Source organism: Pseudorca crassidens, chromosome 10 (assembly GCF_039906515.1).
Source record: "Pseudorca crassidens isolate mPseCra1 chromosome 10, mPseCra1.hap1, whole genome shotgun sequence".
NCBI lineage: Eukaryota > Metazoa > Chordata > Mammalia > Artiodactyla > Delphinidae > Pseudorca > Pseudorca crassidens.
The window spans coordinates 90,201,172-90,222,268 of record NC_090305.1 but is presented as its reverse complement, the minus strand read 5'-3'; the positions used below and the strand labels follow the sequence as shown (position 1 = coordinate 90,222,268).

Below are 21,097 nucleotides of genomic sequence, written 5' to 3'. Positions count from 1 at the left end.
ACTTTGAGCATGGAGCTGTCTTCTTTCCCAGAAAGTTTCAGTCTGGACTTTGAAAGATCTAAAGGAATTCAAGAAGATTGGAGATCAGAATTTATTAGGAGGAGGGAGGGGTCGTGGTGGGCTTTTCTGATGCAAATCAGAACAAAGATAAAACGCCTATTTTCACCATCAGATTCTTGGATATTTAAAAGTTTTATAATACTCTGTGCTTGTGGGGATATGAGAATACACTCTGTCTAATGAGCTGTAAGTACAAGCTCTCTGAAGGATAGTTTGGCGACGTCTATCAAATACACGTACCCTTTGACCCAGCAGTTCCATTGCTAGGGATTTGCCCCGATATATACTAGCAAAGATATTTCAGAACACAGATAGAAAGGAATTAGAGGTGACACAGTCTCTAACAGCAACAACTGTAAACAGTGCTCATTATCCCTGTGTGGGGTTACTGTCCAGTCACTTAAGGGAGTGAGGTAGACAGTGGGGCTGATGGTGGAGAATCTGCAACCAGGCACCCAAGAACGTGGGGAGCATAATCCCATTTCTGTGTGTAAGAAAAAAAGAAATACATTAAAATGTTTTGGAAAGGGTGGATAAACTGCCACTCGATGCAGTGAAGGGGTAGAAGGACAGTGGGTTAGAGACGGCAGGGGCTTATCATTTTATACCTTTTGGTACGGCTTGACTTATTTTGTCACGTTACTTTTAGTTTAAAACAGAAATCGGGGGAAACAGCTGGCTTTTACCCCCTTGCCACTTGTGCCGCCAGCAAGAACCCATTACTGTTTTAAGAGTGTAAGCTTGATTTTCATGACCAACTTAATGCCTAGCGTTCACGTGTGTGTTTCTTTTAACCCAAAGGACAACCAAGATGGATCGTCCACTGAAGGAATCTTTGTATCCAAAATAGTTGACAGTGGACCTGCAGCCAAGGACGGAGGCCTGCAAATTCACGACAGGATTATCGAGGTATGTGGACACTGCCAGGGTCTTCTGTAGGCCGAATGGCATCCCGTCTTCATCCGGTTCGAGGCAGGGTGCTCGGTGGGGCAGGGAGGCCTCAGCTGGGACTCTTGCGGCGCAGGAGTCAGACCTCTCCGAGGGTGTGGGACCAGACTGGGTGCTGATTGCCTCGTTCTTAAGCCTTTGTTCACGTTCAGTGCAGAGAAGCCGGATTACGAGTGGCTTATTCACGATTTGGCTCTTGTCACGCGGCCGCACATCTGTTTTGCGTTCTTCCGTTAGAGCTTCGTGTGAAAACCACTGGGGAGTCGTGTGTTAGTTAGAACCAGATGAGCAGTCCCTGTGGTGCAAATGGTGACTCTGTTCAGATCGGTGACCAGGGAGGGGATCATTGTGTCAGCTTTGGAATCACTGTAACGTCCTCAGAGCTCACGGCACACAGTTATTTCTACAGATCCCTCTTTTATGCGTGTCTTTTCTGCCTGTTGTCACTTGTACTAGTTGATTGTCCGGGGACGTGCAGGCAAAGGTTGATATTCAGGATGGTCACTCGTCTCATCACCGACTTCCTCGTTTTCACTTTTCACTCATCATTTTAAACTGTTACTTAGGGGCTTTATAGATTTTCACCAGGGGAGGTAGGTAGCTCCCTCCGCCCCGCCACAGGACACTTTGGAATAGGGTCACACTGTGTCCTAGCATGCTCCGAGTTGCTGAAAGGGAAAGAGTGATTCATGGCCTGCTTGTGTGGCCTCCTGTTGCAAAGTTTGATACAAATGACTATATTTTGCTGGTGGTTTTGACTACGTTGATTGCTCTTTTAATGGGTAAATTATATATATATACATGGGCTCAATTTGTTGGCTCTCCTATGAGGAAAAAATTAAATACGAGAATCCAGGATGAGTTGTTCAAGCCCGTAAGAAACTCACCCATGGGCCGTAGCCATAATATAGCACATGAAACAGGAAACTGGAAAAATGGCACTGTGACCAGTGGATGTTTTATGTTCCAAACACACATTTGCATAGCATCTATATTTCTTGAGTATATGTGTGGTCTCTTTCAAACCTTGGACCGAGTGGGAACTCTGACCATGGGATGAGCCACGAGGGAAGTTCCCGTAACCCGCCGGAATGTGGCCATGTGCTTCTGGGGGAGGGAGCGTTGGGGAGAGGATGACAGAGTCTCGCTTTTCTGGTCCCATTTGGATGAATTCTGCAATGTGCAAAGCAGTACACTTCAGGTCAATTTATATCCTTAGGGGAACAGACGGTTATATCTCCCCAAGAAAACAAACTGAACGAGTTAGGGTATAAGAGTTACTTTTCTGAAAGAGTGGGTGCAGTGTGACAGTTTACATATTAAAAGGATACTTGGGGACTTCCGTGGTGGCGCAGTGGTTGAGAATCTGCCTGCTAATGCAGGGGACACGGGTTCAAGCACTGGTCTGGGAGGATCCCACATGCCGCGGAGCCACTGGGCCCGTGAGCCACACCTACTGAGCCTGCGCGTCTGGAGCCTGTGGTCTGCAACGAGAGGCCGCGATACTGAGAGGCCCACGCACCGCGATGAAGAGTGGCCCCCGCTTGCCACAACTAGAGAAAGCCCTCGCACAGAAATGAAGACCCAACACAGCAAAAATAAATTAATTAATTAATAAAGTCCTACCCCCAAATCTTAAAAAAAAAAAAAAATGAGATGGGACGTTTTTATTAAAAAAAAAAGGATACTTGATTTTGTTTTAAGGACATCATTAATACTGCTACATCCCCCTTGACTTTTTGAAGGGTTCTTAAACCTGGAGATCTTTTTGCTGCACGTTTTAGGGTCAATCTTCATATTTCCCCGGTCAGGGGAGTGGATTTTCCCTACCAGGAATTTGCTTGGGCAAGATGCTTTTTCACGAGCTCAAATGCATCCTTACTGTCTTTTTTTCAAGGAAGAGAATACATTTTTTTAAAAAATACATTTATTTATTTATTTATTTTTGCTGTGTTGGGTCTTTGTTTCTGTGCGAGGGCTTTCTCTAGTTGTGGCAAGCGGGGGGCCACTCTTCATCGCGGTGCGCGGGCCTCTCACTATCGCGGCCTCTCTTGTTGCAGAGCGCAGGCTCAGTAGTTGTGGCTCACGGGCCCAGTTGCTCCGTGGCATGTGGGATCTTCCCAGACCAGGGCTCGAACCCGTGTCCCCTGCATTGGCAGGCGGATTCTCAACCACTGCGCCACCAGGGAAGCCCGAGAATACATTTTTTGAGACTATTGTTCCAAAAGATAAGTACAGTTTCCATTGCCAAGGGTTTGGTGGAACAGCCAGTTTCTGTAAGTAATGGAATTTCATTGCTCTTACGTTTTGCAAATGAGAAATGTACAGCTGGGCAGGATTTTCTCTTGGCAAAGGGGGATCTGTGTTTGAAACATTTAGTACGGTTTCTGGTGAGTCACATTCCCCTTTTGGACAGTATGTAAAATATTAATCATGTCCCAGTGTTGAGATGGAAAGAAGGATGATCACAATAGAGAAACAACATATGTGTAATTGCAATTGACACCCCGTGCCCTTCTCCGTCAAATCCTAATCTCTTTTGACGTGATACAGTGATTCCCATGCCTGAAAACGACGTTCTCCTGTTCACCTTGTCTGTATCTGAGTTTATTACCAGGCATGAATTTGATCATTTTAAGTGTGCACGTGGGTTCACTAAGAAGCGTCAACGGCTTTCTAGTTTTCCTCCATATTTCTTCCTTTTCAGAGGAGTGAGCAAACTCCCACTAGATTTTCACCATAAAAACTTTCATCCTGGCAAAAGGAAGCTTATATTAAATCCATAGAGACTGACTAAATCTCTTCCTCAGTGCAGAGTTGTTAACGGTTACTGTGTTCCTACCGCTCTTTGTTCCCCGAGACCGGAGCTGTAGTTCTCACCCACATCAGAGCCAAGCATACTCGCCTCGTTTTTTATCAGAAATATTGTGAAATGCCATCAATACTCTCATGAAACGAAATTCATAAATAATATTTATATACATGCACACCTAATGGTAGAACCTATATACTGACATTAATAGAAAAGTAACAGGAAGATCATTTACAATAAAATGTATGTATCGGTATGTAAACGCTTGGGCACAGCCACATTAGAAGACACTGTGATGTTTGTTGCCAGACGCTGGCATGTCCTTGTGGTCTCGGCACGGTGCACCGGCGACAGAAGTTGCTGGTCCAGGAAGGCGGTGCTGTGGAGTTTGGCACCACAAGCAGCATCGCCGTCCACGATTGGATTTTCCACGGTGGTGAACAGATTGTGGTTAAGATACGGCACAATTAAATACAGTCTTCCTTTGATTTGCACACATCTCTGTGTGTATGTGTGTGTATGTGTATTTTTTAAAATTTGTGGTAAAATATACGTAACATAAAATTTTAACCATTTGTAAGTGTACTTTTCTGGGGCATTAAGTACTTTATCGTGCAACCATCACCGCCATCCATCTCCAGAACTTTTTTGTCTTCCCAAACTGAAACTGTAGCCGTTAACCCACCCCTCCTCCCCTTCCCCCAGCTCCTGGCTGCCATCCTTCTGTTTTCTGTTTCTATGCATTTGACTACTCTAGGTGCCCCACATAAGTGGAATCATACAGTATTTATCTTTCTGTGTCTGGCCCATTTCACTTAGCATGATGGCCTGCGCAGTCATCTGTGGACTTGTAGCATGTGTCAGAATTCCATCTTTTTTCAAGCTGAATACTATTCCATTGTATGTATAGAAGTATATACCACATTGTGTTTATCCATTCATCCATCGATGGACATTTGGCTTGCTTCCATCTTTACACTGTGGTGAATAATACTGCTGTGAACGTGGGCGTGTAATCTGTATGCATTTAAATTGCAAAAACAAAACAAAACAAAAAACCCCTCAGGGTTTATATGTAAAACAGAGTTAGGGTGTACCCTCAGGTAATTATAAAAAGTTTGTCACTTTACCTTTACTAATGTCTGGCAGGATACGGGATGGTTATTCAGGAAGCCCAATAATTCTTCATTGCCCGAGACTGTGCGTTTAGGGCTTCTAGCATCCTTGGTCCCCACCCCAATCCTTGTGACAATGAAAAATGCTTCCATAGATTTCCAGCAGTACCTCGGGTTATGATAAGGACCCCGGGGAGAATGACTGGGGTAGAGGTTTGTCTTGTTCCCAACCTTATGATGCAAGGTGCGTTGCTCAGAAGCTCGTTCTTGCATTGTACTCGTCTCTCATTTGGCGGTAAGTGAATTTCTGTGACAGTTGTCTGGGCTAAATGCAATGTCCTCTTCTGCTTTGAGATAGTAAATGCTATTCTCCGAGTGCGGTGCAGGCAGGGAGTGAAGCCCTCTTTTGCCACTAACCTTTGTTTTGTACAGTCCTCTGTAAATACGTGTTCATCTTGGGAGTGTTATGATTTGAAGACCCAAGCATGTGTTCACAGAAGGTCTGTAAGCTCAGTGGCTTTTGTGTACATCAGTCATTCTCTGTTTTGTTTGTCATTGCTAAAAAGGCTGGGTTACAGGGTTGACTAGAACAGATTAACACTGCCTTCCCTTCCCGAGCTAGGCTACCTGGTAAAGCAAGATTTTACTATTTGTTAGTGAAGATAATGTTCTCCCAGCAACTAAAATGGCAGAGTGCCATGTGAATTCACCTGCAAAAGCATTTAGTTTTAGAAAAAGGAAGACGCTCTTTTTCTTCTGTTAACTTTTTATCTTGACGTAATTTCAGGCTTGCATTAATGAATTCCTGTACAGGCTTTACCCAGATTCCCCCAGCACTAACATCTACAACATTTACTTTATCCCTTTCTCTCTCTACCCCTATTCCTAAATACATCAGTGTATATTTGTTTTTAGGAGTAAGACCTTCTCTTACATAACTACAATCCATTTATCTAAGTCAGGAAATTAATATTGGTGGGGCCCTATTGTCTCATCTACAGAATGTAGTCAGATTTCTAATAATCCGTACAGTGTCCTTGGTAGCAAGAGAAAACCGCAGATCATAGGTTTTACTGAGTTGGCACAGTTCGTGATTTCCTTTCCTTTAGAGCAGTGGCTCAAGTATTTTGTCTTACATGCTACTGATGTTTTCGAAGAACACAAACTAGGTCTTTTGTGTAATGTCTCTCAGTTTGGGTTTGTCTGATGTTTCCTCATGAGTATGGATTCAGGCCATACATTTTGGGCAGGAATACCAAAGAAGTGATAGTATGTCCTTCTCAGCGCATCCTGTCGGGGGTCACACGATGCCACTTTGTCCCTTTATTAGTGATGTTAACTTCGGCTGCTTGGTTAAAGTCTTATCTGCCACGTCTCTCTGCTGTAAAGGTATTGGTTTCTCCTTTGTCTTGTATCCTGTCGGGGAGGGTGGGGGGATACTTTGAGGCTGTGGAAATATCTTGCCGCGACTCAAACTCTCATACACTGGTTTTAGCACCCAGTTATGGATTTTACTTGACTATTATTATTATAATGGTTGACAAATGGTGATTTACTAAGTACATCCTTCTATGTTTATGAGTTGTAAGAAGAAGTGTTCTTTTCCTCCCTGTTTTTTTCTGCCTATCTCCATGTGTCTGTCTGTCTGTTTCAGTATGGACTCATGGATTCTTATAATTTGGTGGTCACCTTGGCCAGTTTGGGCCAGAAGGCGCTCTTTCAAGCTAGTACCTCTGTCCTTTTCTCCTGTTTCCATCAGTTTTTGAGCACTTCCTTACTTTGTGGCACCACGAGATGTCCCAGGCTCATCTTGTGCTCTCCTTGCCCCAGCCCTAGAATCAGCTCTTTTTCCAAGTAGCTCTAACTCCATTGAGTGAAGAGTGAGTGGCATTTAGAAACCAAAATATGGGTGCTAGGGTGATCATATATAATTATACGAGGTTATAATTGAGGTTTCATTGTTTCTAGGCACTCTCAGCAGACAGAGCTAGAAAATGGAAATATGCACATACACACACAACATTATCATCATCAACAACACACCTCTCTCCTTCTATTTCTCTGTTCGTCCTTTTATATATTTTGAAAACTATGCCTGTATCAGTACCTCTTATTCCAGTCCAAGTCTGCATGCTTAAGTTTCTCCTCCTTCTTTGAAGATTTGCAACTCCTAGAGGAATCCCTTTTGAAATAGTGATGAATGTACTCTTTTCTTTTGAATCAAAACTCTGATCTTTGCTTAGATGTTATCAGTGAAGTAAAAATTGTTGATGAACATTGTTTAAAATATTTCTATATTATTTTTGGTTTGATTTTGGGAGGAAAAATGTGCTCTAAAGTAGGTGATTTTGTAATTACATTTTTCTTTCATTATGGGGTAAGAAAGTCTCGGTATTTCTTGTGTAACTGTATGCAGGAAACCTATTATTGCTCAACAGGCAGAGAGATGCACAAGCCATTTGGGGGTGACATTAAAAATAAACACGTGAGGCTATGCTGTTGTCCTCTGTAGTGACTGATAGCCATGGACCACACTCAGCAGAGGAGAGGAAAAAATTCTGTGGCAATTATCCTCCTGAGAAGTAAAACCTGTTTGTGTCCATTTGAAATCTCTGTTACCTCAGTTACACAAATAATCTGTTTTGATGAAAGGGATGTGGTATAATTCAAGCTATGTTGAGAAGATTCTTTTTAAGCCGCAAAAATACGCAGGTTTTAGAGACCCCTTATTAGTAATGGGCCTCAACTCTCCATTTCCAGAGGCAGAGACTAGAGTTTCATCTGAGTTACCGATTTCGGTTGGTCGACAGCGTCGTAGCCTGGATTTCTATGCGGCAGGATTCTGAGGCCATGTCTGGATTGAGTGGGGGTGAGTGTGGTGATCATTTAGTGATGTTTACCGTGGACACAAGAGAGGAGGGGTGACAGTTCGACTCTGGACTTGTTATCTCTGGCTGGACTCATACGATGTTTTTGGAATGACGACATTATCATTTGGAAGTAATGACTCTCCTTTCATTGGGATGGTGTGTATTTCATAATAATGTATGAGTCATTCTTTTTGGTCTTCAGATGTAAAAGAAAGTGGACACCTTTGTTGCATCTCAGTTCTTTTTCCCTCCTCCCCCTGTTTAAAGATGCTTTTCACTTTCATCTTACTCTTATAGCCTGTACCATAGCAATAGAAGTTCTGGCAAAATGAAAGCAGCTGATTTCCTTAGTATTAGCAGGCACATGTGGAAGTGGAAAGAGCCCTGAGGTTTCAATGAGGACCCCAGGTTTAGGTTTCTACCAGGTTATTCGCTCTGTGGTCTTAGTTTCCTAGATGCTGAGCCTCGCGTGCCTCATGTCTAAAACGGGAAGAGCATTACTCTCTGTCTCCCCTACCTGTCATGCTGTCTGAGTAGAGCAAGGAGATAACATACGTCAAAGGATTTTTGCTCTTAAGTGCCAATATGAAGAATTGTTTGGGTTTTTTTTTAAATTCAAATTTTAGTATCTGATACAAGAACTTAATACCAAAGCCAATTATAGAAGTCAGCAAAATACTTCTGAGATCTGTTTTCCTCTTGTGTGTTTTAGCCAGAATGTAGTGCTGCTGCAAGGTTATTGAGGAAACCTTGAACTGTTTCAGGCAGACATACTTTTCAGAATTAACAATGTGACCAATTAATGCCAAATATTTCCTCTTTACTCCCAGTTGCCTTTAAAAAAATAACATTTTGTATTAACTTTTTTCCTAATGACTGTACTGATGTATTGACTTGGTAATATTTATTATTGTTCTTATTTTCTTATTACTGTTTTGCTATAAAAACTAGCTTTACCAAAAAAAACACTAGGTTTTCAGGGAACATGTTTGTAACAGACATCACTGCACACCAGCCAGATAAACGTTAGGTGAAGGATAAAACATATGGCGTGATGCAATTTGTTTGTTTTAAAGACATTTATGTATATTAGTCTTTTCATAGGAAAACGTACTCGGAGGTAATAAAACATTTTAGAGTTACATATAAAGTCGTAGAGTGGGATTATGGGGAAACTCTACATCTTTTAAGTCACCTTTCTATAATGTTGGACTTCTCCAGAGAAGTGAGTATTCTTTTTTATAATCCAGAAAACAGTAAAGAGGAAAAACGATGAGTTAGAAGTTTCCTTTGAGTTTTAAGTATCACAAAGCTGACTCCTGCTTGTGTGTTTCCTTTTGTATGTTACTTGTCCTTCTCTTTTCCAAAAGCTCCTAGCAGATGGCCTCACATATGAGATGGGTGGGCAGCTCATGCTGAGACGCTGGAACCAGGCTGTTGGAAGTTCCTCCCTTCCATTCTCTGTCCAGATTATCAGAGTTTACTTCCTCTTGACACTGTGTACTTCTGTGGGGGTTGTGGCTCCCCAGAAGTTTTAAATCTATCCCCTCATGGTCAACCCTTAGTAAAAAGAGTTATTTAGATCATCCACAAAGCACTTTAAAATAAGAATAAATCAGAAGTGACTGGCATCCCCATTAAATTTTTTGAATAAAGATTAGGTCGAAAAATTAAATCTTTGGTAATTCCCAGACAACAACAAAACAACAAACCCTTGACAACAGTACAGATAATATACAGTTTATATTGTTGTCTTCTTTGTACACCATATCTAGACCCTTATCTTTAAGTATGGGGGTTTTGAGAGCAAGAACCCATGTCATTTTTTTAAAAATTAAGTTTTTGTCTTTCAGTCTGTTGGTGTAAGACACAAAGAGTTAGGTGCACTTTTTTTTTTTTTTTTTTGCGGTACGCGGGCCTCTCACTGCCGCGGCCTCTCCCAGTGCGGAGCACAGGCTCCGGACGCGCAGGCTCAGTGGCCATGGCTCACGGGCCCAGCCGCTCCGCGGCACGTGGGATCTTCCCGGACCGGGGCACGAACCCGTGTCCCCTGCATCGGCAGGTGGACTCCCAACCACTGCGCCACCAGGGAAGCCCTAGGTGCACTTTTATCCGACTTGAAAGGTATGTTTGGAATGGTCTGACTTAAATTATCAACAATGAAGTATATGTAAAATAAGCTGTGTGGGAGAGGCCCTGGGAGAACCTTTGAAAGCAGTAGGTCCACATCATTTTGAAAACAAAAACTAAGCAGGGGGCCTATAGATGAGGGGGCTGGGAACAGGAGCAGGGAGAGTTAGATTAGGAATTGTCACTGGGAACGACACGTGGAAGACTCAGGTGGACTGGCGGCTGCAAGCGCTGATTTGCAATTACGCCACTTTCACTGAAAACTCCCAGTACCCCAGGGTGGGAAGCTGCAACAGCACGATTTCGTGCAATGGTGATGAATGATTCCCATGAGACTCTGGGGGAGGGCAGCTGGGATGGGGTTCTCGGCCACACAGAGTGCCACGTTGCTCCAAGAAGACCTTTGGCTCTTCTGTTTTGTCTATTTGTCTGTGTCTATTTTGACAGTCATTTGAACTGCAGACAGTCTGGGTCCCACCTCTCTTCTCCTGAGGGTAGCTAGCGCTCCCTGCTTCCTTTTTGGCTCTTTTGATTCTCTTAATTTCCATCTTTCATCACTTCCTCTTTTCCTGCTACTCCTCATGAGTCACTTGACAGCTCTCGGGGACCAAGAGAACTGAAAGCCTAAGAGTGTTTGCTTTCTTAGCCACTTGCCACCTCCCCAAAGAGACGTGCCAGTCTGTTTTTTAAAATGAGCTAAATATATTTATGTTTTATTTTTCACTATCTGGAGAAACTCTGGGGTGGATTAGAAGTTGCTGGCAGTCACTGTCCAAAGAAGGCAGTGTTTGTTCTTTTCCTGGAATGCTTGTTACTAGGACATTCATGTTTCTACACACGTCGATTTGAGAATTTGTTAGCCAGACACATACAACTCCTGTTCGGTGTTTATTTTAAAAATTGGGGTCGGGGGGATGCATTATATAGAGTGATCTCTGGTCGTGGCTTGTTGAAAATCTTCATGTTGAGTGAGTTCTCAGGCTCACAGTGGAAGAGGAACCATCAGCAGGCATGTGTTCTACTTGTTGGAGGTGAGTTGTATTCTCCCTAATACTGAGATAGGCCAAGATGCCTAGAGAGCTCATATGTGGTCCCTGGCTCTGGGGAGTTTCCATGTCAGACTGATGGACAGAGGAAGGTAGCTGATACTAGCGCCCTGAGAAAGGCAGTCAGCTGTATAGAGTGGTTAGCAGTCACAGACTCTGGAATCACACCAGGTTTTGAATTTTAATTCTACCATTGCTAGCCTTGCGACCTTGGACAAGTTTCTCCTCACCTCTGAGCATTGCTTTCTTCTGTAAATTATGGACACCATTTAGGCACACCTTGGAGATACTGTGGGTCCAGTTTTAGACCACTGCAGTACAGCACATATCACAATAAAAGGCGTCACATGAATTGTTTCGGTTTGCCAGTGCATATAAAAGTGATGTTTATACTACACTGTAGTCTGTTGTGTACAGTAACATTGTGTCTAAAAAAAAATGTAACAGACCTTAATTTAAAAACACTTTATTGTTAAAAAATGCCAAACATCACTGATCACAGATCACCGTAAGAAATACAAGCAGGAAGAAGTTTGAAATGTTGCAGATTATCAAAACGTGACAGACACGAAGCAAGAATGCTATTGAAAACGGTGCCAATAGACTTGCCTGACGCAGCGTTGCCACAGACCTTCCATTTGTAAGAAATGCAGTAATCTTCGAAGCGCAAGAAAGGTGAAGCGCAATAAAACGAGGTCTGCCTGTACGTGTATCATAACGTTGCTACAATAAAGAATATAATGCATGTGTCTGAAAACTGTAAATTTGGCTCCAGAATAAACACTCCCCAGGTGGTTAGCTTCGCTGGTGGTGTTTCTTGTCATTCTGTAGAGGCTGGGCTGGAAGGACCTTCTAACAAGCCAGTGCTTTGATGACGGTTTTATGGTACAGTTTCATAAGCCCCAAATTACAGTTGTGAATAGATTTTAATTTGTTTTAATTTAAATAATTTTAATTTGTTTTAGATTTCTTTTCTTTAATTAGTGACCCTTTGAATCTGGATGGAGAAACAGCTATCACCTCCTAAGGCCATATAAATCACGGTAATTGATGAATCAGGAATAATTCTTAGTTTACATGTTAGTGTGAACCTGGTAATTCATTGCATATGTGCTGACTTCAGTGTTCTAAAAATAAAGTAAAACAATTCATGTTTAATATCAGCTATTTTTAAAGTGCCTGAACCGATTACGGTTCAGGCATTTTTATATCGACTCATGAGGAGTATTGGGATTTTCTTGAAACTGTGGAGTTTGTATTTCTTTGAACAAAATCTTCCCTTAAGATGGCAACTCACGTCAACTTCTCTTTAAGGTAACGTTTATAAATTGATGTCAGTGCAATACACCAATGTAGAAAAATTGAGAAATACGGTAAACAGTAAAGACGAAAATAGAAAACCTTACGGATAGTAAGCAGTGTCTTGAAAAAACTTTAATCAGTTTGCTTAATCACAGGGTACAATGGCCTACTTGTTAGAATCTGATGAGACATGGAAATTGCATGTGGAACACATAATATTACTTGCTCTAAACCCTAGCTTAAGTGAGATGGTAGGAGCACAAGTAAAACAGGATGATGTATGATTTTTTACAGCCATGTGAGTGGATTTCAGATACTTTGTATCATTGTCTGAAATATCTGCAAGAGTCAGTGTGCTTATAGGAACCTTGGGGTGGGGTAATATTAACATATGTTGGGGGCTTGGAATAGAATTGCTGGTGATAAAGGAACTTGAGAAGAGGGAATCAAGCAAGAAAAAAATATGTCATATTTTTACTGAAAGCTGGAAACTCACTATCAGTGGAACAACATCTTAATTTTCTTTGGTGACTGAAAGGGAAGATTGAAAGCTAGCAAAAAGATCTCCTTTCCCCTTTCCTTTTAAAGGACTAATGATGGTGGTAACAAAGTTGGTGAAGTTTATAATTTCTCCGTTCAGCTGCCCTGATCAGCATCTTGGTATCTGAAGGACTGATTGCTTTGGTATACGAAGCGGCAGAGGGAAACATGATCAGATAGAGGAAGGACATTAAATGCCGCATTGGGCTGAATCATTTTCAGAGAAACGTTACCTTAACCTTGGTATCTGCGTTTTCATCAAGTTCTAAACCACGCTTAAACTTTTATTAGCCACAAACCTTTAGTAGACCGGGTTTTGACAAATAAGATTTGTTTTAGGACTGCTTCGAGAGCTTGTGAAAACTGTATGTATCTATATGAGTCCGTGTATGAGTATACATATATATGAATCTGTGAGTAAGTGTATATGCCTGAATACATTGACTTCACATGAGTTGCTTGTGAGATTTCGTCTTTATTTTGTATGAGCCGCTCATTGGAGACCCAAGACAAATCAGATGAAGTTTTAAGCTGTTTCAAATGTAGTCCCTGCTTAATAACCTCTGTTTACACTTCGTGAGAAATGAAAGGAGAATCCTTTGGGCAGGTGGTATTGCGTAAAGTGCAGGCAAGGAAATCTTTGTTTTGACAAGGTTATTGAATTACCTGCGAAGCCTATTCATAGGTAAGATTAGGTTAATTTGCCTGACACGTTAAGTACATCTTAAAAGTGAAATTCAGAGAGTCTCCTCTGCTTAAATTTACTAGATTTAACAGAACGTGCAGGGAATTACACTAATTCAGAGAGAAGAGGCCAGGGAAGGAAGTTGCTTTTTCCATTGCAATGATATTTTTCCTTTCTTCTTCAGTTTATTTGAAAGTTAAGGCCATGTAAGGGTTTGTTATTTTTTGCCATTATTAGAACACTAAAGGCATTCGATGTGATCTGTTTGTGGCCTTTTGTTGTAATTGATCCCAGTTCTAAGTGATCTTTTAAAACTTAAAATAGTAGAGATTTAAGAAGAGAAAAATCGATGTTTCTTTTCATTCGGAATCAGCTTAGTCCAGTCTTTTTTTTTTTTTTTCAAGCGTGATGTGTGTGAGAAGTACAAGTCAGAACGGTTATAAAAATAACATCGTGGGCTTCCCTGGTGGCGCAGTGGTTGAGAGTCCGCCTGCCGATGCGGGGGACACGGGTTCGTGCCCTGGTCCGGGAAGATCCCACATGCTGCGGAGCGGCTGGGCCCATGAGCCATGGCCGCTGAGCCTGCGCGTCCGGAGCCTGTGCTCCGCAAGAGAGAGGCCACAACAGTGAGAGGCCCGCGTACTGCAAAAAAAATAAAAAAATAACATCGTATCATCTCCAGGGAGTGCTGATGTGAACCTGTTTCAAGACTATGTAAGAGAGGAAATTAGTCCTTCTGATAGACCCTGCAGCAGAGAGAGAGTCCACCATCCTCCTTGGAAAATCAGGGTATGGTATAGTCAGTCAAGCCAGTTTAGCATTTCACGCTGATCGGCAAACCTGAACAAGCATTTCGCAAACTCGAGTCAGTTGTATACCACCTGCTCAGCTTTTGCCTTTCATATACCACCTGTTTTGTTCAACACTTCATATTGTCCTTAAAGCTTTTGTTTCACCTAGATTTATTTTAAAAGGAAACCTATGTCATGATTGCAAGTGGAAAACCGTTTCACGTGCTGTAAACAGAAGGTGACAGTAAAAATAAATACCGTAAAAGTGTAGAGTTCATCAGTTTCATCTAGATACTGTTGCTTGGGGAAGACTCTGAGCCTGAACCTTGCTTTCTCTTTGATTAAGAGCAGAATTATCCTGTGGGGTTAGAAGTGAGGATGGTGACTGGGAATAGGCCCCAGGAGGGCTTCTGGAGCGCTGGTCCCGTCCTATTCTTCGTCTGGATATGGTCAGTGAATGTGCTCAGGCTGTGCATACGCACCGAGTCGTACACTTCGTGTAGGTATGTTACATGTAGATAACACTTATTTTACCAAATGGTGTTCGAAACACTTAGGCCCAGATTGACTCTGTCCCCTAGAGGCAGTCAGACAAGTTGGAGATTGACAGTGGGATGCCTTGCGCATCCTGTCCCTCGGGTCCTTTTATGCCACCTCCAATAAGGTCAAACGCTCCAGACTTCACCTTGCCCACTGCTGCCATGTGCCAGTCTGAGCTACACTTTGTGTAGGCGCTTGAGTTTGGTTGGTGGAGGGGTGAAGGAGCTCTTAGAAGTTTGAGTCCACCACAGGGAGGAATAATTTCATCACTGGTAAAGAATTTCAGAGGCAGAAAGGTGAGTAATAGTGTAATAGGCCAGACATCAGGGAATGCGTCTTCGATACAGTTTTGTTTTTATAAATTTTTGAAAATCTGTACTACCTTTCTGCATTCCAGTTGTAGCTGTGTATAGTGTGCCCGTTTGTCCATCGATGCAGCCCATAGATACGTAAGTCCTGCCCCAGCAGCCTCTCCTGCTACCCTGCTCTTTGAAAGAGCATTTTGCAAACTTTTCTGGCAAGAAATATGCTTATATACAACTCGGTGCAGCACTCACTAACGTGAGCAGGTCCTGGTATATGTGTCTAAAAACTGAGGAAGAAGTTCATGAGAGATATTTACCCTTAGGACATGCAGAGCTGTCTGGTATTTCTATTTTATTCTTTCTCTTCTAATGCTGTCTGCCACCGAGTGGGTTGATTTCATGGCTCACTGAAAGGCAGTGGCCAGCAGTTTGGAAACATTCCTGTGGAGGAAAGAACTGTACGTTCCACGTTAGCAGCAGATGTTTTTTTCTGACATTATGCCCTGTTGATGGCCCACGTGAGCCCCAGCCTCTGGCCGAAGAATGGAGTCAGATCTATTAGGATATATGACTGTATTGACAAAAACTAAGCTCCACTCCCTGTCAACTCTCCGCTTATGAACTTCCTGCCTGAGGCGAAGTTCATGGACTCTGCAGGCCACCAGCAGAGGGAGGGCATTCATTAGCGGTCACTGGCGTCATAATGGACTAACTACAAAGGGGACCCAGGTCCAGCCTTTGGAAGCCTAACTTGCTTCTATGTGCGAAGCTTTGGCGTGCAGGGTGACTTCCCCTCACTACACACTGAGGAAATGTGTATCTGCCTGGTGTCTGATGTGGATGCTTTTCGTGCCACGTGTGGTGACTGACTTCCAGAGTCTGTGGGGCAGTTTGTCAGCTCTACCCACTATGGCTTCTGAATTCAGCCTCTGTTGGGCTCTCCTGAGGAGGAGGGCCCCCTGGGAAATTGACTTCATGATGGAGGGACTAAGGCGGGTCCTGCTTGAGTGTCAGGTCCTGAGAGCAGGGCCACATCGGTTGAGCCCTGGATTTGTAGTGTTCTTGGGGCCTGGCCCGATGCCTGGTGACTTGGAAATAGATTTTCAAGTCACATGACCAGCTTCTGAGGGTAAAACTGCAGGAAGTCTAACATTAGAAGCCTTCAAGGCAGGTGGCAGTATGTCATGAGGTCTTGGGGACATTTGAGACTTTGACAACACCTCCTGTGGACAGGTGGAATCTACCAGCTGTCCATACAGGAATAGCACCAGCTGAAAATAGACGTATCTCCTGGTGCCGGGGGGAGCTCAGGCGTAGAGTTCCTTTATCGGGAAGCAATATAAATATAATGAGATCCTAAGAAAATCAAGAGTTCAATTTTTGATATACCACGTTGGGTTTTATAAACTAAACTTTAAAAAAAATCTCCTACATTTATGAATTCCAGACTTTATATTTTAAGAAAACATTGTTTTTAGTCATGTTTATCAATAAGATATAGGAAGTTGTGTCTTCTCTGGTTAACTCAGTTTCTGTGAGATAGAGTATGAGTTTCGTTTAACCGTTGTGGTCTTTGCTTACGAAGCTGCAGGCTTTGCCACCATATTTGGAAAATGTTTGACATTGGCCACCTGTGTCCTCTCATTGACTTCGGTCTTCGCACCTGTAGGACCCACGTTTAACAGCATGAAATCAAGAGCAACTAAGTTCTGGAAGATGCCTTCACCCCCTTTTATTTTGAGTGTGTCATGTTTTTAGATGAATGTTTAGCCACTGTTGTTGCCATGGAATTTTTATGCCTGTTCCGGGAAATAATTCTGTTGTTTATCAAACCAAGTTGTCAGTGAAGGCATAATTCGTGGTAGGACTTTCCGAGGGCTCCTTTGGAGGGAAATGCACTAAACAAAGGCCTTGGGAAAGGCCTTCATTGCTTCTTGCCCCCAGATCACACCCAGGATGATGAGTGAGATGATGTTTGCAGCCCAGCGTAGTAAACAGATGTATTTTACCCTTTCACTGTTATCTTTGTGCTAAAATGTTTGAGATGTGTGTTCTGTGCTGTATTAGTGAGAAAAGATGACAAGCTGAAAATAGATGAATGAGCTTGGGATGAACATACACACACTACTATACATAAGATATTTAGATAACCAACAAAAGACGTACTATGTAGCGCAGGGAACTCTGCTCAGTCAGTATTCTTTGATACCCTATATGAAAAAATCTGAAAAAAATGAATATATGTATAACTGAATCACTTTGCTGTACACCTGAAACTAACATAACATTGTAAGTCAACTATACTCCAATAAAATTACAATATTAAAAAAGATGAACGTCCTCATAGAATTAACATTAAGCTAAAAACAATGCAAATGTGAATAAAAATGAAGAAATCAGGTAGAAATGGCTTCTTAGACAGTTCCTGCTCTGTTTTTCTAATACCGTTTGCTAGCAGAAACTTTAAAACGTGAATTCCTAAGCTCTAAACTGCTAAGACTAATACAGAGCAACTGTCTTAATTTTTCCTTTAAACCCTTGAGCCAAGAAGGGAAACCAAACTGGTTTAGAGTCAGGCATTTGCTTGTGTGTTGCTATGCCAATCAGCTCAAGAGTGAAAATGTTCTCTCTCAAAGGTGGACACAGCCTGGACTCATTAAAAAGAGTTTATTTTGAAAAAATAATTTTTTGTTAAAGGTTTCAAAAGGAGGAGATAAAACGAAAAATCATGCAGTTTCTCTCACCTTTCAGGATGTGGGATGGCAGAATTCACTCAATGGACATTTTAAAAAATAAGTGCTCTCTCTCTTGCACCAGTTGAAAGGATCACGGGCAGCTCTGTGCATAATTAGCCGCTTTTGTTAACACATGTCAGTGATGTTTGAATGCATCTAATGTAACATTTTGCTTAGCTTGGTGCCCAAACAAGAATGCACAATGTTAGTGAAAGAATGCAAAATAGTATCTGTATTTGCTTTAGAGGAACTGCGTGAAATGTTCTTTAAGGACATCCTGTAAGTAACGCTAGAATCCAAGACAAAATAACTCTAGAGGGCTCGAAGTAGATATTTAAAGGACCTTTAAGAAAAGTTTTTAAACACTAGGTTGTTTTCATAGCAATAATGTTTTCTTCTTTTCCTAAATGAGTTTTTATTTATTTTCTCACACACACACACACACACACACACACACACACACACACACACACACACACACACACACACACACACACACACACACACACACACACACACACACACACACACACACACACACCCCCATTCAGTGGAGCATCCAATTAAGAAGTAAAAGTTGGTAACTTCTGCTGAAAATGTAGCCATCGTCTTAATTGAGGAAAATGTGTTGTTGGCACTCAAGTTCAACTCCTAAGCAAAATGGGTCTATCTGCCATTATCCTGTTTCCTGGACACAAGTGGCTCTTTTTCTCTTTTCCTTCTTTTTTTCCCTCCTTCCTCACTTCACCCCCCCGAGATACCTGAGGTTCAGTAGCTATCACAGAAGATGCTTCTGTAACAAGGATGCCAGATTCTGCTCGTTAAGAGCATTGAAGCAAACTCTTGGGTTATAAATGGCCTGCTTTTTCTTCCTTCCTTCCTTCCTTCCTTCCTTCCCTCCCTCCTTCCTTCCTTCCTTCCTTCCTTCCTTCCTTCCTTCCTTCCTCCCTCCCTCCCTCCCTTCCTCCCTCCCTCCCTCCCTCCCTCCCTCCCTCTTTCTTTTTCTTTCTTCCTCCCTCCCTTCCTTTCTCTCTCTCCCTTCATTCCTCCCTCCCTCCCTCCCTTCCTTCCTTCCTCCTTCCTGTCTTCCTTCCTTCCTTCCTTTCTTTCTGTCTCCCTCCCTCCCTCCCTCCTCCCTTCCTTCCTTTCTTTCTTCCTTCCTTCCTTTCTTTTCCTTTCTTTCTTTCTTTTCTTTCTTTCTTTCTTTCTTTCTTTCTTTCTTTCTTTCTTTCTTTCTTTCCTCTCTTTCTTTTCATTTACACCAAACAGAGGGAATGTCCTGGCCTTGTCAGAGACAGAAAAGAACTGCTGTGGCCTTGAAAGTGAAAGTATAAAGCTAATTGATGGTTTAATGTTACAGACCACCTACGAGACAGAGCTCGAACTTGAGGTCTTTTCGACCTTTAAGGAGACAGAAATGCCACTTTGCTTTTAATTTAGGGGAGTCCTGGAAGAGATAGACACATGGCTAGATGTGCAGATTAGAAATAAGTTATTTTTATATAACATTGGGGTCGCCTGTATGTTTAATAAGCTGGTCATAGGATTCTCCTGGTCAGGATCCGTGAGACCTTTCATTCCATCATAAGCTAGTGATGGGCTGGCTTGTGTGGGCTAGGCCTGGCCACTGGCAAGGGCTGCCCCCTTGGGGTGCAGACTCCTGGGGTGGTCCAGTGAAGGACTGTTTCAGGTGGGTGCAGACTTGAGGCCACCTTGTCCTATTTTACATGGGCCATTTTTTCCCCTCCATTTGGTTAATTTAGTTTGGGATGCTGGAAGTGCTTATGGGGGAAGGAGAATCTCCTGGCTGATGGATCTCCTTTGTAGAGTGTAATTGGTGGGACACACGGGGAGAGATGGGGGGAGAGTGCTGCACGTCCCAGGTGGGCTAGTTTGGGATGTCCGGGTAAGTGCACACCTGTGTACCCAAGAGAAAAGGTCTGGGAACCAGTGCTGAGAAAATCACCCGCTAGCCTGAGGCTGCTTTAGCTAGTGTGGTTCATTTGTTGTGACATGGTCCACACAGATGCTCCTGCAGAAGAACTTACTTCTGTAAACTCCTGCCACAATCTCAGCGTTAAGCAGCAGTGTGTGGAGTGCATAAGGGTAAGCTAGCTGCTTGAGTCGGGAGCCCAGCTCTGATAAAATTAGCTGTGTAGCCTTGGGCTAGTTACTTAACTTCTCTGGACTTTTGTGGTCCGAGAAATGAGGACTGTGGTGCCTATCTCATTAATTGTGTGCAGATTAAATGAGTTAATATGTCTCAAGATTTTAAAAGCTCTTAGAAGAGTTTTTAGTACACGGCAAGTATTCAGTGACATTTTTAATACTACATCGTTCTTAGTGGTGGTTGGCATTTGTTGAGTACCTACTATATATCAAACAGGGAACTTCATTATCCTGATGGGTCATTTCATTTAATTCTCTCCACAGCCCTGCAGTAGCAGGTAGCGTTGTTCCCACTATAGAGTTGACGCCACTGAGACTCAGGTGAAGGGCTTTATCTGGGGTCTCACAGCTGGCAGGTGCGGATGACAGGATCCACATCCCCATCTGACTCTCTGTGTGCTCACCTTGATGTCACGTTTCTGCCCAGCCAGATCCCATGTCCATGGAAAGTGGGTCGAAGCCTCATTAAGTGAACAGGCGTACAACAGAACTATATATGTGTATGTTTGTATATATATAATTTATTTTGTTTTAAAAAGTTATTTTAGTTAATGTAGGCATAAAGAATAATGGGAATTTGCACACAACAAGTTGCCGGCAGTGACCTCACTTGAAGGATAGGAGGGGATAGGTGCTGAGACCTTTTTATCGATATTTATTAAAATATACAGTTCTCTTCTTAACTAACATCCTTTATTGAATTACCACTGCCCAGGTCGTAAAGTTATGTGTTGTTGCTACAATCACTGAGACAGTAGAAGTTTTAAAACAAAAAGGTAGATCTCCACCTACCTTCCTCTCCTCTCCCTCCTCCTGTGTTTGAGGGAAGTTGTGTTTCAGCCTGGGACATGTTCTTGTCTGTGAATAGAGAGAAAAAGAAACACACGCACACACACGGGATGTTAGTTTCTTTTCTTCTTTAGATCGTTGTCTTTACACAGTGAAACCCTGCTGTACTCATTCTTGGGCTTGCTTTCTTTACGTTGTGTCGTGCACAGGCCTCCAACAGTTACACAGATAACCCCTCAGCTTTAATAATGCATACTGTT

General features: G+C 42.6%; 1 protein-coding gene across 2 annotated transcripts in view; it reads left to right on the top strand.

Moving 5' to 3' along the window:
- The window catches only part of PDZRN3 (PDZ domain containing ring finger 3), a 247,186-nt gene that overhangs the window by 21,507 nt on the left and 204,582 nt on the right, over positions 1 to 21,097 (top strand). For both annotated transcript variants that reach the window (XM_067755218.1, XM_067755217.1), the window contains exon 3: positions 862 to 969. In XM_067755218.1, the coding sequence (XP_067611319.1) occupies positions 862 to 969 (108 nt within the window). The remainder of the gene's footprint in view (positions 1 to 861; positions 970 to 21,097) is intronic.